General features: G+C 34.7%; 3 protein-coding genes across 5 annotated transcripts; 1 reads left to right on the top strand and 2 right to left on the bottom strand.

Annotated features, from left to right (window-relative positions):
* Positions 1–541: 541 nt before the first annotated feature.
* LOC108220641 (uncharacterized) lies at positions 542–2,589 on the bottom strand. 3 transcript variants are annotated; one of them, XM_017394453.2, is made up of 3 exons: positions 2,432–2,589; positions 2,039–2,193; positions 542–1,059 (listed from the first exon to the last, which is right to left on the bottom strand). In XM_017394453.2, the coding sequence occupies exons 2-3, from the start codon at positions 2,181–2,183 to the stop codon at positions 686–688; spliced, it is 519 nt and encodes a 172-aa protein (XP_017249942.1). In that variant the 5' UTR covers positions 2,184–2,193; positions 2,432–2,589; the 3' UTR covers positions 542–685. The 3 variants fall into 3 exon arrangements, with proteins under 3 accessions (XP_017249942.1, XP_063950840.1, XP_063950839.1); XM_064094770.1 differs by having other exon boundaries at positions 2,405–2,498; XM_064094769.1 differs by having other exon boundaries at positions 2,349–2,473.
* Positions 2,590–5,871: 3,282 nt separating this feature from the next.
* Positions 5,872–11,589, top strand: LOC108220990 (type I inositol polyphosphate 5-phosphatase 4). The gene is made up of 11 exons (XM_064092909.1): positions 5,872–6,736; positions 6,825–6,918; positions 7,283–7,351; positions 7,513–7,600; positions 7,685–7,789; positions 7,873–8,488; positions 8,590–8,783; positions 8,913–9,021; positions 9,139–9,287; positions 9,510–9,848; positions 10,624–11,589. Exons 1-10 carry the CDS (start codon positions 6,707–6,709, stop codon positions 9,733–9,735), a joined length of 1,680 nt encoding a protein of 559 aa, XP_063948979.1. The 5' UTR covers positions 5,872–6,706; the 3' UTR covers positions 9,736–9,848; positions 10,624–11,589.
* A 147-nt stretch (positions 11,590–11,736) lies between these two features.
* On the bottom strand, positions 11,737–13,768 carry LOC108221664 (vicilin Cor a 11.0101-like). The gene is made up of 4 exons (XM_064094017.1): positions 13,306–13,768; positions 12,748–12,923; positions 12,588–12,668; positions 11,737–12,503 (listed from the first exon to the last, which is right to left on the bottom strand). The coding sequence occupies exons 1-4, from the start codon at positions 13,766–13,768 to the stop codon at positions 11,877–11,879; spliced, it is 1,347 nt and encodes a 448-aa protein (XP_063950087.1). The 3' UTR covers positions 11,737–11,876.
* Positions 13,769–15,114: the final 1,346 nt, after the last annotated feature.

Genomic DNA, 15,114 nt, shown 5'->3' with positions numbered 1-15,114 from the left:
GTTTGCGCGTAATAAGAAAGTGTGGACGAGTGTGGCTATGAGCCTATGAGCCTATGAGCTGGATTTCACAGCAAATTGAGGACTGGGGAACATCACAAAAGAAGTACAGGGTAAGCCAAATGCATTTACAGATAATATTCAACAAAGTTCTGCAAGGTGAAAGGCGCCTGAAACTGGGGTTCTGAAACTGAATGTTGATGCTTTTGTCTTTGTGGACGCTCCATTCTTTTCAATTGGTATGGTGATAAAAAATGATGCAGGTAACTTTGTGAGTGGAAAATGCATGAAAGTGGAAGGAAAGGTTCCGGTTCTTGAAGCCGAGGCATTCGGGGAGTGTGAGGCTCTAAGGATTAAGCAGACTTGTCATCAGCCAGCAAGCATCGAGAGTGACTCTCTTCAGGTTGTTGTACATACATTGAACAGTGAGGTGTGCTACCAAGTGTGGTGGGGGATATTTTAAATGCAAGTTGAGTTCTCAGTCGAAGCTTAATTAATGTTTAAGTTAATTTTCTTGAAAAACAAGCTAAGAGGGCAGCCTATATGATGGTTAGAGTCCCTTGATAATAGACTGCAAACTCGAAACAAGTACATAACAGTTACTTGATTATGTTTACAAAACACTCATATGGAGTTGCATTATATTACCTACAAGATATGACTAGCAACACTGTAGATTATAAAAGCATCAAGAATCAAAACCAGAGTACACGCCATTATCCCTCAACAACCTCTTTTCTTCCTCAACATAGTTCTTCCCTCTGCTAGCCTGACCAAGATCTCTCTTCCTCTTCTCTTTCTGTGAGAACGATTGATTTTTCTCTCTCTGTGTTTGTGCAGTTTTCAGCTGCTCTCCTTCACGTAATGCAGCTCTAGTTTTCTCCCGTTCTTCAAAGGTTTCTTCACTTTCATCTGCAGTAATGCGTCTTTCCTTGCCTGTAGACCAAGACAAATTATACTCTATCGAGTCTTTGGGTGGAGGCACTTTCAGCACTGATAGTCCACCTTTATAGCCATGGCGACTCAGAGCATCAAAATCTATACCTTTGCCCTTGCTTTTTACTGTACACATATAATAGCTACAATATGGTCAAATGAGTGCCTTTTTTTATACATCAAATTATATTTGAAGTTTAAAGGTAATTAATGCATATTGCAAACACGTACTGAAGCAGAGTATTTGGTTGTAGTAAGAAGCAAAGAATGTAAAAAATCTGGGTACAGAAGGCATAAATTTAAAATTAGCCACATCCTGATATATGTTATAGAAGAGCCAAACTTATAAAGATGCCAGTGTACCCCTAGCAATGCATCTGTCTTTTTATTATTATTGATGCCACAGCACATATATCGGGCCGTTAAGCTGGGTCCGTACATTTTTTTTATTTGTGCTTGAGGTGCATAGTTGTATTGAACGCAAGCAATTCTAATATAAGATAAATGGTGATAGACATGTGATGATAACTAGTGCAATCATTTAAAATATGGCTGACACTTAATTCTACTGATCACTTGTCCAACCTCAAGTGATTACCCTCGCCCTTGGCATCAAGCATCACCAGCAGAAGAAATGAGGCCTCTGGTTGGTCGAACATGAAGATAATTTATTCATCAAGCATCAAATAAGCAAATGTAAACAAAGCTCAGTTTTACTAATTAATTCGTCATCTTTGATGTTTTTCATTACATGGAATCAATACTATTTAACATAGCACCTAACATCTGGAAACATAAAATTGGAAAGCAAAGGAAAAAAAGAACCACATATCACATTACAAGCATTAGCACGTTGCAGCTCTACCAACTAAGCTCGACCAAACCTACACATGTATCACTAAGTGTCCAACTCCACACCACATTTTACAGTATGCGTTTATACATTAGATCAACTACATGAACCAGAATCGCTACTACGCAAAAAATTATATACTCGTCTTATCAGCTATACATTGAAAACACATTCACTCCTATTACCATAGTTGAGTAAAATAGTCTTAAAAGTGTTCTACACGATTACAATAACGAACTGAAGTAACATTACCTTCGGGTTTATTCTTTTTAGAAGTTCCCCCACTTTTCGCATTCTTAGTACTACCATCATTCTCTACTGTTTCCGTATCTGTATCGTCTGCTGAAGATTCATCCGACGACGAATCATCATCATTCCAAGGAAGTCCTCTTTTCATAGATAACAAACTGAAGCCAACAAACAAAGTAAACAAATTTCAGCAACTACAACCTTATTTGCCAAATCATAAAATTGTAATTGATGTGAACTAAAATAACACGTAGCAAGTTCAAAATAGAAACAGAGAAACACGTCTTCCATTTTGTGAACTATAATCACATACACAAATTCAACTGCTTCTAATAACAAAGTGAAAATCAAAAGCTGCGATGTATGTACGTGTGATAGAGATAGGAGATGTCTAACCAGTTTCGCGATTGAGCTCTAAATTGTAATTGAATTTCTTATCAAATCAAAGTTAGGGCTTCTATTTTTTCCCCTTTCAAGAATTCGGTTAAACTGCGTCGTATAAGGCTCATCGCCCCCGAACTTTTCTTTTACTGAAATACCCTCCGACAATCTGGCCTAGTTACTTGTATTGTCCTCAGCATTTTTAGGTATTTTACTCCCTCACTCCGAAGTCCAAACTTTTTCTATTTTATACGTTATGTTTTTTGGGATTTTACCTTTCAAAAATTGTAAAATTATAAATTTTGTAAAATTATATGGTAAGATTTTTTGTTTCAATATATATAATTAATAATCATACCCAATATGTCATCAATTTTTAGATTATTCTTATCTTTACTTTTATACAATCGATTTCTTTAATTTTCTAAGAAGAATATTTTATAAGTAAAATCAGATGTGTAATATCTACTCCTCTCAAAACTCACATAAGCAAAATCAAATGCATAATATTTCCTACTCTAAATCTCACATATTATAATAAGACAATAATGGCTAATATTGTTTGATTTATAATTCTCAAATATTAAAATAAAATTCTCCAATTCCAAACTTCTTTTATAATTTCTCATTTATTTACCATGACTCAAAAAATTTACTCATTTTAATTTGTGTTGAAAAAAATAATCATATTTATGTGTGGTGGTGGGGGGTAGACACTATTTTTCCTTCTATAATCAAAACAGAACATCATTATTATATATATTTCATTTAAAATTTAAAATACAAATACAATTCTTGTTATGCAAATAAGTAAATAAAACATATTTGCATAACAATATGTTTTAAATTTACAATATGTTTTATTGTAATTTACAATATTTACAATATGTTTTATTGTAAACATATTGTACTTATTTTTCCTTCTATAATCAAAACAGAACATCATTATTATATATATTTCATTTAAAATTTAAAATACAAATACAATTCTTGTTATGCAAATAAGTAAATAAAACATATTGTAATTTTAAAAAAATTACAATAAAACATATTGTAAATTTAAAACATATTGTAAATTTAAAACATATTGTTATGCAAATATGTTTTATTGTAAATTTACAATATGCACATATTGTAAACATATTGTACTTATATGTTGTAATGTCGGGAAAATATACTCGGACAAGGCTTGACAACCTGTTGTTCAGACAAATACATGATCATGGACTAGTGGAAACTTGGCTAGGGGGTGACCTATATTGGGCTTACTGGGGATTCCAATTTGTTTACAATAAGTACAATATGTTTACAATAAAACATATTGTAAATATATTGTACTTATTGTAAACATATTGTACTTACAACATTACAACATATTTACAATATGTTTTATTGTAAATTTACAGCATATGTTTTATTTACTTATTTGCATATTGTAAGTCGGTTGTAGAAAATGTTGAATGAATCCAAATCCATATGGTAACTTAATAGCAATCGATCAAGAACTAATATCCAAAACATCAAGCAAAAAGAATAACTCTACTGTGTATGATAATTGATACCACAGCCCTCCATACACTCTCATGCAAGAAAGAGCTTATGCATGATCAAGAGCAACTTGACGAAGGTAGATTTCGAGTCCACTTCTTGAGTTGTCACTTTGTTTTAGTACTGCAATTTGTACCTTTGTTCGAATCAGTATAGTGCTTTGAATCAGAGAACGTGAATCTTGTCCTGCCGTGTACTTAGAAATGAATCAAAATCGGATAAATCCAGTTCTTAAAACAGGCTAGAACTACCTAATTAATCAATCCTATAATATGAGTAATGTCTACTACGCATGAATTGACTATAACTATTTAGTGACGACAAAGTAATTATAAAATTGTAAGGAGACAAACATCGTTACCAGTGGTAGAAGAAATTTTGTACTTATATGTTGTAATGTCGGGAAAATATACTCGGACAAGGCTTGACAACCTGTTGTTCAGACAAATACATGATCATGGACTAGTGGAAACTTGGCTGGGGGTGACCTATATTGGGCTTACTGGGGATTCCAATTTGGGTTATGTGGTTGAAGGCCTAGTGGTAAATCTCAGCTTTTATAATATTGATATAACATGTCTAATTGTCTATGCTATGCATGCCTAAGGGATTATAAAGTACAATTTTATTTATAATTATTGTTTCTGGAAAAAAATTCAATTATGAATAATAATAAATTTGAAATTATATATTCACTCATCCTTCATACGGGTTTAATACTAATTTAGATTAAAATATTGACATGCGCGCGCCACAAACAATATAATTATAAGAATAATATGTTTGCCCTTAATCTGAATTCATAAATAATATAATATAATTTATGTTATAATAATAACATCGTTGCCTTCCTGTCACATGATTTTGGTACCGATCAAATACTTATCTGCCCTTTGAGAAAAAAATAATTAATGTTATGTGCAACCCGTGATGAACTGATGCTATTATATATATACCAGTAGTTTAGATTCCTATAATATCAGTATTAGATATATAAACCCGGCCGTGAATTAAGTAATTACTGGTAGTTTAGATTCCTAACAATCTTATTAGCACATAAATTAGTCTCCGAATTTGTATCATAATCTGTCACGGTCCCCCACATGCAGCATGTGTAATTGAGATTAGTCAAATAAAAATTCCAAACCTTGAGAGCATAATCCAAGAAATTACTTTGTTCAAGCTACGTATGCTTAAACTAATCTATTTACACTACGTTGCTCAAAGCCCTAGGCGATCGCGTGGGTCGTGGGTAACGACTGGGTCTAGGGACCGGCCACCTAGCATATTCAAGGGTTAAAGCTTATTTTATAACTACATGTTTAAAAATCAAGAACCAAAATGAAGCGTAATGTTTGGTTTTATAGTGTTGAAAAGGAGTTTTTTAGCCAATGAATCAACTGATACAGAACAAATATTCTTTGGAAAAAAGAATTTAGCAAGCACCAAAATCTACATCGAAGACTCGGCCATTAACCCCGGTTCGAAAACAAAGAGACCCGTGTATTCTCAAAAGCTCTGCAATATTTTTAAACCCATGGTGTGGAGAAGTTGAATTAGCGTTACGAGAAGTATACGGGTGGTTTTTGGCATGTGGCAACCATCATGCACTAGAAACCCATATTTGTACTTTTAGCTTCTGTCTTACGAATTTGGTTCTGTAGTTGTGTCGCCGTGGTGGATTTACGGGGTTTAATAAAATGCACAAGAAATTAGATGTATGAGAAAGATAGAGAATCCAAATTCCTCTTATCTTATTTCTAGTATTAATTAGAGTTCTGTACAAGAACGACACATGAAAAAAAAAATATATATTATATTTTGAAATTACTTGGTTCACACAAAGCCCTATTAAATTATTATATTAAGAAATATGGCATACCCTTAAACGACCTGGCCCAAAAAACCTTAAAATCCAAATTAGGTACCTTGCATTTTGCGGATTATATCAATGCTAAATTACAAAGAAGTCAATGATGAGAGGGTGGAGCGAGCAGTGAGTGTCACTCTCTCCTCTAGCTTTGGGTCACACCACTATTCTTCTTGGGTTATGTGTGTTTTGGTCGCGGGGGAGTTTATATATGCCACTTGCAAGTTGCAACATATACATACATACAAAAGCCTCGAGCGAAGACTAAAAAAAGGGAAGAGCTTCTCAAACTCCTGCACTTTTCTATATATTCTCCTTTCATATTCAATACTTGCCACTGCTGTTTTGAGCTTAATTGTAACCTTATGTCTCTCCTGCATTGTCTTCTTCTTAAACACATTCTTCATTTCTTATGAATATCTCATGATATAATAATACTATAGACTCCTCTAATTTTATGTATTAACAAAAAGCATATAACCCAAGTTTGGTTATTTTAATAATGATTTTTGAAATCTTGATTGTAAGCAAAAATCCAGACTTGGGTACTTTAGTTCTTGAAGTCTTGATAATAGATTAAACTTTGACATGAAAATGTGATTTTATTTTGTCTATACTTGACAAAGCAGTGTCAGATTTCTTCTGTTTACATTACTATGTGCAAGCTTTTAACTTAGCTTCATGAATTTTTTGTTATCATTTCTTTGTTCATCAGTCAATTTTATTAAGATCTTTTACTAGCAAATTGTATTGCCTTATTTCATTCATTGAGCCATACCTTTAATATATAATTAGTCGAGTCTATACAGAAAGATTGTACATTAGTCTTACATGTAAAATTTAGTGGGATATGTGTATGAAGTTTTGAAGCAATGAGAGATGAGAACTCGAAGAAACACAAGGTTTGTTTAAGAAAATGCCAATTTTTTTAGTCATGATTTTTTGTTTGTGGGGATTTGGTGGCTGAGTGCTTTGTGTTGGTTGCTCAAGTATTCATGGCCGAAGACCCTGGTCAAGAAATGGTTCAATATTAAGAGTAAAGCTGCAGAGGATTTTCATGCTGATGAAGATATTGTTTATCAAGGTGATTGCTTGCCATTCATCTTCTGTATCTTGATACTGATTTTATTTAACAATGTTAAAATTTGTAATTAATCATCTCTTGGAAATTTATCACTTTAATTTATACTCTTAAGAAATATGTTGACTTACTGTGTGTCAATCTACATCCATCACTGTTTCTTTTGTACTAAGAACATTTCGATTTGAGACTTGCCCTTCGTTTTCATCCCCATTTGATATGGAAAGATCTTTTTTTCGTTACATTGGGTCTACACTATATTCTCTTTGTTTCTTTGTTTTTTATAGATGTTTTTGAATATTTGAGGTGATGCAAGACCAGTGAGTTGATCACACAGCTTTAACAACTTTGTTCCCCCCCTTTCTAGGTGGTGGTGAAGAATGTAGGAATAATTTCTCAAATAAGGAAGCATGCACCATGAAGAAAAGCAGAACAGGTTAATTGTCAGGCTTCCTGTTTACTTAGGACCACAAACCCCACTAATTTTTTGACTCATGGAAAAATGTATCGAGGAGAAAGGGAAAAGGAACTTGTACATTTCTCTATCGAGTTCTTTTCATCTAATATTTGTTATTACTCTTTTATGTCCTCCATCAGAGAGATTAAGCAAAAGAAACTCTGATTTTGTCCGGAGAAGTAAGATTGATCTAGATGCTGCCCAGGTCACAGATGTTCAGAACTATAGGTAGGTTTTATTCTTTTTAATTGTTGTTTGGTGGGTAAATTTGCAAAAATGATTACAGTTCTTTCATCTTCTGATAAAATACAGGATCTTTGTAGCTACATGGAATGTAGCTGGGAAATCCCCTACAAGTAATTTGAATCTTGAAGATTGGCTTCAGACTTCACCTCCAGCTGACATTTACGTTCTTGGGTAATTTTGAATTTTAGTAATATGGTCATGTATGATAAGACGCAGTCGATCATTGTAATCTCATTAATCTCTTTCACATTTAGGTTCCAAGAAATAGTTCCATTAAATGCTGGTAATGTCCTGGGCACAGAAGACAATGGCCCAGCAAGAAAATGGCTAGCTCTCATTCGAAAGACTTTAAATAATCTTCCTGGAACAAGTGGCGCTTACCTCACGCCCTCACCAATTCCTAACCCAATTGTGGAATCAGATGCAGACTTTGAAGGATCTACTAGACAGAAGGCCTCATCTTTCTTTCATCGTCGTTCCTTCCAATCACTAAGTCGAAGCATGAGGATGATGGACAATGACATGTCAGTGCCTCAGCCTTATCCAGATCGTCGATTCAGTGTTTGTGACAGAGATATGTTGGGACAGGGAACCTGTGATTATGATTCAAATGTTAGATGGGGTGGCTCCTCTGATGAAGAAAATGTTGATTCCCCGTGCATCACTCAGTGTTCACCAATGATGTACAATGGGTCTACCTCCATGGATAGAAATAGACAACAAGCAAGCACAAGGTACAGTCTAGTGGCCAGCAAACAGATGGTCGGGATCTTTCTAACAGTATGGGTCAGGAGTGATCTTAGAGATGATGTTCATAACATGAAAGTGTCCTGTGTGGGCAGAGGATTGATGGGTTATCTTGGTAACAAGGTATAATTTGTGCTTTGTGCAAAAGTAAAACTTAATATCGAACCCAAGCTTGTGTGTTTGTTTTGTGATAAAAGCAGCTGCCGGTTTTAATTAATTTACAGGGTTCTATATCAATTAGCATGTCTTTGCACCAAACAAGTTTCTGCTTCATCTGTAGTCATTTAAGCTCTGGGCAAAAGGAAGGTGATGAACTGAGGAGAAACTCTGATGTCTTGGAAATTCTAAAAAAGACAAGATTTCCACAAGTTCATGCCTTGGAAACCGATAAATCCCCCCAAACAGTTCTGGAGCACGAGTAAGACACTTGTCTGGATGAAAATAGGATTGTTAACAGTTTCCGACATTTACTGTTCAAGTAAAACTTTACTAAATAATCAGTTTATTGTCCTGCATTCTTGAATATGTTTACTTTACATTTGTGTAGTCGAATTATATGGCTTGGGGATTTGAACTATCGGATTGCATTGTCTTACCGTTCTGCAAAGGCTCTTGTTGAGATGCGCAACTGGAGGGCTTTGTTGGAAAATGATCAGGTGAGTTCAGTTATTAGGTGAAATATTTAAACTTTATGTGTACACATGCATTTTGTTTCGTTTGGGTATAAAATTATTCCAGAATCACGAAGCACCAATGAATTCTGTATAATGCAGCTTCAAATAGAGCAAAGAAGAGGACATGTGTTTGAGGGTTGGAATGAAGGGAGAATATATTTTCCTCCTACATACAAATATTCAAACAACTCGGACAGATATGCAGGAGATAATAGGGACCCGAGGGAGAAGCGGAGGACACCGGCATGGTAATACTTGTTTTTCATAGCATACATATAAAAAGGAACAAATACAACAAATATAAAAAGATCTTTCAACCCAAAATATAGGGAAAAAGTAGTCATTCACAAGAGGGGAAATTAAGGTGTCGAAATCAGTGCATGCAATTTTATGGAAAACTAGTGTAATATGAGATGATCATAACCTTACATTTATATATTGAAAACTAATATAGTAGTTTATTTGCAAAGGTGTGATCGCATATTGTGGTACGGTAGAGGCCTTCATCAAATGTCTTACGTTCGTGGGGAGTCCCGTTTTTCTGATCATAGACCAGTTTATAGCATATTCTTGGCACAGGTTGAGTCTATCAATCCTAGCAGAATCAAGAAAAGTGCGAGTTGTTCTAATTCCCGAATAGAGGTAGAAGAACTATTGCCGTATGCTCATGAATATGGCCAACTGAATTTCTTCTGAACAAGACCAGCATCTGATGATGATTCATCAAGATAAATATAATGCCAAGTCACAGCCAATTCTCGGCTTGTGAAGTTGGGAGAGCAGGAAGTGTTACAATATCAGCTTAACAGGTAAGGCACTAATACTAACTTAAAAAAAAGCACTTTTTTAATACTGTTCCCTGTGGCTTATCATAAATTTAGATCATATTCTTTGTATAGAGATAGCATCTAGCAAGAACTTGTGAAGCCATTGAAATGTTTATTTTTTAAACATTTTGATCATTACTTGCTAGGTGATTAGACTACTTGTAGATAATTAGAATGTATTTGTGGAACTGCTTTAGTGCTTGCATTCATTAAATGTAAAACTTGAAATCATGAATATTGTTGATTCATTTGCCATTCATATACTCATTCTAATTTTAATCCTATCAGTATTATAGCTCAGAGTTGACAGTAGTAGTCTAATAGCTTGATGTCTTCCTTTTAATCATGTCGATTATTTTTGCATATTGTTACATGCAGTTTGGCAAACGAACTGTTTCTTGTCTTTAAGAACATAGGTCTAATGTTGGCCATGTATAAAAAATCAGCATATCTCAGTTTATTTCTTTTCCTGTAAATTCAACTTCATCTGAATTTATCAAACCTTCTAAATTTTATTATGGTGCATCTCTACAAATAGTAAATAGTAAATTTGATATGAACGCACAGATACTATTCTTATGCTCAAAGTATTCTGATCATCAACTCCTAGTCATTACCTTCCACTTAAATCATTAATTTCAAGTTTAGTTGATTTGGTTAGCAAGGAGACTTGAGTTCTGACATGTTATGTTGTCACTTCTATATAAATGATCAACTAAATTTAGCTGTACAATAAAAAAATTCATGGTTTTTGCAGGATGGGTAGCTGTGGGCACTGTTGTAGAGGTTCTTTGCAATAACAGATACTTGTAGATTAGTTTAGTTGGGTTGATTTTTTTATTTTTTATTTGTCAGGAGATGGGGTGATATTTTTTTTTTTTGAAAATAGAGATGGGGTGATATTTAACCATACAGAAAATGAAGATTTTCACAAATTTCAACTCTTCATGTTTTTTTTCTCTTAGAACCCACAATTTTCACAGAATTAGCCTCTCTACTCGGGTAAGGTTTACATTCATCTCCCCAGTTAGCAACTAGCACAAGCTCTGTATGTTTAGTGTGGTTGGATTACAGAAATACAATCATAGACTGTATACTTAATAAATTCAATATTCTCTTCAGTGATTAGTAACTGATCAGTAACTGAGGTGATGTTAAACATGTAGCTAATTTTATACTGTTACTGAAAAGGTAAACAATGTCCTAAAAGAAAAGAGTGTTCATGTTCATTGCTTTCTTTCTTTCCCAGTGTGCATATTCATTTAGCCAAATCTGATTAAAGCTGTAAAGTAAAGCATATATCACCATGCACTTCCTTTAATGCATACCAGGTACTTGAATAGAATGTCACCCTGTATGTGTATAGATTACTGGAGAGACCTTCATCTTCTTTTCATGTGCCCTTGAATGTATTTTGGAGGGCCATGATTTTAAAACTTGTTTGCCCCCATCAGTATGCACTTCCCTTGCCAATACACTTTTTAGTTGCATTTCACACACAAAAAAAAATTCATACTGGTTTAACTGTATCATGCTGAAATAAGTTCAGTTCTTCCTATCCACTATTTTGAGCTTTTACCCTATATCTTCAATCTATTGGATCAAGGCAGTTTTATTTATGTATTAGCCTTCTGCAGGATACAGAGGTGAGATATAGTACATCTTACATAAAAAAAAAAAAAAAAAAACCTTTCTTACAATATTATACAAAAACGCCTTCAATCTTAGAAGCTGTCCGGGACTGATCAGGGGGAAGGCCCTTTCATAAACCATTCATTCTTCTGGCTTCTTAGGATTGAATCCACTTCTTCCGATGGCATGTTAAATGCCAACTCTTTGGCCGCCACCTCTAGCTGATTCAGTATGTTGTTTCCTCCTGAAAGTTTTACATGAATTTCAGATCAAAATCAGGCTATATATACTAACTCAAGCGGGTTGATGACGGGTTAATAAGATTCTTGATCAAGTGCTATGAAAAGAACTAAGAATGTCATAACACACAAAAAATTATCAATTTTGACATTGATGTTGACTGATAGGACTAGTCCCAATACCTGCGAGAGGGGTTCTTTCATTGTTTCTGGCATTGATTACAAAACAGAGAACCTCAAGCTTTTGGTTACTGGAAGCTACCATGACAAAAGGGTGACCAGGAGGGGCTATGAACACAATGCCAGGCCTTAATTGGGTATTCAGCTGCTTATAACCTGGACTCTGCTCGTGGGAGCCTCCGTTGCCATGGCCTTGTTCGGACTCCTCTGAAGAAGAGGAAGACAACTGTGGGCATGCCATCTGAATGTAACCTTTCCCGTTAGGCACTACACAGATCTTGGTTGCCTTGGAGTTGAAAAACATGGTTGACATTGCTCCCTGTGTAATGTTTGCGAACGCAACACCAACATTAAGGTCTTCTAATGGCTTGAAGTCATCAGGTTTTACGTCACGGATCTCACCATACTTATTTGAATGTACAGGGCGTTGGTGTAAAATATTAACCGTGCTTCTTGATTTACCAAAAGGCCTTGACCCCTTTTCACCTGCCTGATCACTCAAAGCCCTGATTTGCTCTTCAGAAGCGTCAACGAAGAACCCCTCATTCTTTTGTCCCAGAAATCTCTGCAGCCTATCCCTGTTTACCTGATGTTCCAATTTTAGAATAATTGAAACCGCAGTTAACAATCATAGGCAAACACAAATCATTATACAGTTCTGAAGGCTTACCTTGTAAGCGGCTTCTAGGAGCTCAGGGCTGAAAGTTGTGAGAAAGCCCTTTGGGTTCTGTCCAACAGCTCCGAAAAAGGCCTAATGGAGACTTGATATTAAAGGAATGATATGTATCTTTGAACATAAATACCTGAAAGTCTTGTTATCTAATCATCACCTGAAATTTGCTCGGAGTGGAAACAGGTTGGATGAGCGACGCAATCTCAAGTTTCTCAGTCTTGTTTATATTGATCAAGTAAGCAGTTGTTCCTGCAGGAATTCTGTAGATATCGCCAGGTTGAAGACTTAAGCTCTCTCTTCCTTTTGAACGTACCAAGCTCACTCTTCCCCTTCCTGCGATCATTAATTATCCCTCTTGTTAATCTATAAGGTTACCTAACAAATAGGATCATGTTCCCTAACAAACCAGTTACAAACTACGAGTTACACGAGTCATGGACGGATCTAGGATGCAAACTTCGGGGGGCACCAAACAAATTTTCAGAAAATACCTATATATTTTTAAATTTTGTGAGGGCACTTCTATAATTTTGCAAAATCTAGAATGACAAAAAAATGTAATTTTTTTTTAGGGGGAGAGGTCTCCCCCGTGTCTTTTCCTAGATCCGCCTCCTGACAGGAGTCAAACCAATAGTTGCCATACTCTAAATGACATGTCTTGTAAAACAAATCACAGACGTCTAGTTTGCAGGCCAAGTAATCACACACAACACACCTCGAAGAACAACGTTAAGAAGGTTCGCATCCAGATGGCTAGGGACAAGAAGCGCGTGAGGACCGACCTCAAGAAATCCAAAACGGAAGCTGTTGATGCCTGATAAAAGCTTGGAATGATCCAGGAACTTCTGAAGAATTCTGAGGCTGCCATGCTGAGACTCAATTAACGTAGTGAAGTGTTGCTCCTCGAACGCATAAGGGTTATCATCTTTTCGTTCCTTTTTGTACTTGTCTATGCACTGTTGTCTGCACTCAGGGCGGTGCTGCAGTTCAGTGCTCTCGCAGTGCTGCTGACAAGCCCGATATCGCTCCTCTGGGCTCTGAGGGTACTTCCGTTGGCAACCCTTGATGCACTTGGTCAGCGTCGTATCGCTTTTGTCAAGTGCTTTAACAGTAATAAAAGAAGCAAGACAAAGGAAGAGAATGAGAAGGAAAGCACAGGGCTTGCCTTTGTTTGCCATTGAAACGAGTAGCACAAAGACTGTGGGATAATGAACACTAATCGTACTGGAGACACGATAGTGACGACTATAATGTAAAAACACTTGAACTCCAGCTTCCTCAAGAATTGAACGTGCAGTATTCTTAATATTTTATTAAATTACAAACATTGACGGGAAAAATTAAATTAGAAAATGGAGGGGTTTGTGGATAGAAATTAATTTATTTTAATTGTGATTGTATGTGATGGTTTCTGGTGACCATTAGATTAGATTCATGCTATTAATTTGTAGTTTTCATTTTAATTTTGGTTTGTATTTTATACCAATTAAAAAAGAGAAAATGAATAGAAAAAATGCGATAAGTATTAATCAAAATCAATAAGTTAATAAGATAAAGTCAATTTAGATCATGATATACTATACGATGGAAAACGGAGGCTAGAGACTGCATGCATGAAGACACGTGTATATATGTGATTCCTATATTTTGTATTATGTACATAAATATGATGACACATAAGATCACTTATAGCAACAAAATATATAGATGCCAGGTACTAAGAACAAGTCACGAGAACAAGTCATATTATGTACATAATTGTGCTGATGAAAAATGTTGGTGATAAGAGCAACTCACATGCTTCAACAAGTGTCTCAATTTTTTCTTGTTATTTGAAATATGATTTTTTCTCTCTATATTATTTTTCAGTTTAAACACAATTTCTATAAATATCTTAATCATTGAAGTTTATATGATATTTTTTTGACAATTAAATTTGATGCAACTGATTTATATTATGATATTAATATTATTATATATTTGAATAATAACGTTTAATATTATATATGATAGTTTCACTTTAATTTTGTATTATATACACAATAAATGTATGAATAATATATATAAATATTTTTTATTTAGTAACAATATCATATACTTTAAACAACATATAACATTAATTTTGGTATTATGCAACGAGAATAGGAAAAGAATTGAAAAGATATATGTATCTTAGAAATCCTAATAGCCATATGTTCATCTCTTTTTCTCTGTTGTGGATACATACCTAGTTTCTTGGTCAACTAAGTACTCATCCTTATTGAGTTTTGTTGATATTGTTCCTCCCGATCTAGCTTTAATAAGATAATTATCACTTCAAGAATAGTTTGAGTCATGTAGAAATCCTAGGCACTCAATTGGTTCATTGTTTATTTTATTTGTTGTAAAGCGACAGTAATAAACGCGGTTTTCTCTCATATTTATCTCTCTTTACGATCTGTGATCATCGTTCGTTACAATCTTTGTGCTTATTTTGTTACTATATATATAGCGCGCATCATTAATTACTTAATTGTGTTCTTCT

This window comes from Daucus carota, chromosome 5, assembly GCF_001625215.2.
Source record: "Daucus carota subsp. sativus chromosome 5, DH1 v3.0, whole genome shotgun sequence".
NCBI lineage: Eukaryota > Viridiplantae > Streptophyta > Magnoliopsida > Apiales > Apiaceae > Daucus > Daucus carota.
The sequence above is the reverse complement of the archived record's forward strand: the minus strand, read 5'-3'. Positions and strand labels throughout refer to the sequence as shown.

Bases quoted from the DNA above. Each gene is read 5' to 3' on its own strand.
- LOC108220641 (XM_017394453.2), bottom strand. From the start codon at position 2,183: ATGAAAAGAGGACTTCCTTGGAATGATGATGATTCGTCGTCGGATGAA. The intron at 1,060-2,038 runs GTAATGTTACTT...ATATGTGTACAG, and splicing joins TAAAAAGAATAAACCCGAAG to TAAAAAGCAAGGGCAAAGGT.
- LOC108220990 (XM_064092909.1), top strand. From the start codon at position 6,707: ATGAGAGATGAGAACTCGAAGAAACACAAG. The intron at 7,352-7,512 runs GTTAATTGTCAG...GTCCTCCATCAG, and splicing joins CATGAAGAAAAGCAGAACAG to AGAGATTAAGCAAAAGAAAC. The intron at 9,288-9,509 runs GTAATACTTGTT...TTATTTGCAAAG, and splicing joins AAGCGGAGGACACCGGCATG to GTGTGATCGCATATTGTGGT.
- LOC108221664 (XM_064094017.1), bottom strand. From the start codon at position 13,768: ATGGCAAACAAAGGCAAGCCCTGTGCTTTCCTTCTCATTCTCTTCCTT. The intron at 12,924-13,305 runs GTGTGTTGTGTG...TAATGATCGCAG, and splicing joins TCTTAACGTTGTTCTTCGAG to GAAGGGGAAGAGTGAGCTTG. The intron at 12,504-12,587 runs GTAAGCCTTCAG...TTGGAACATCAG, and splicing joins TCCTAGAAGCCGCTTACAAG to GTAAACAGGGATAGGCTGCA.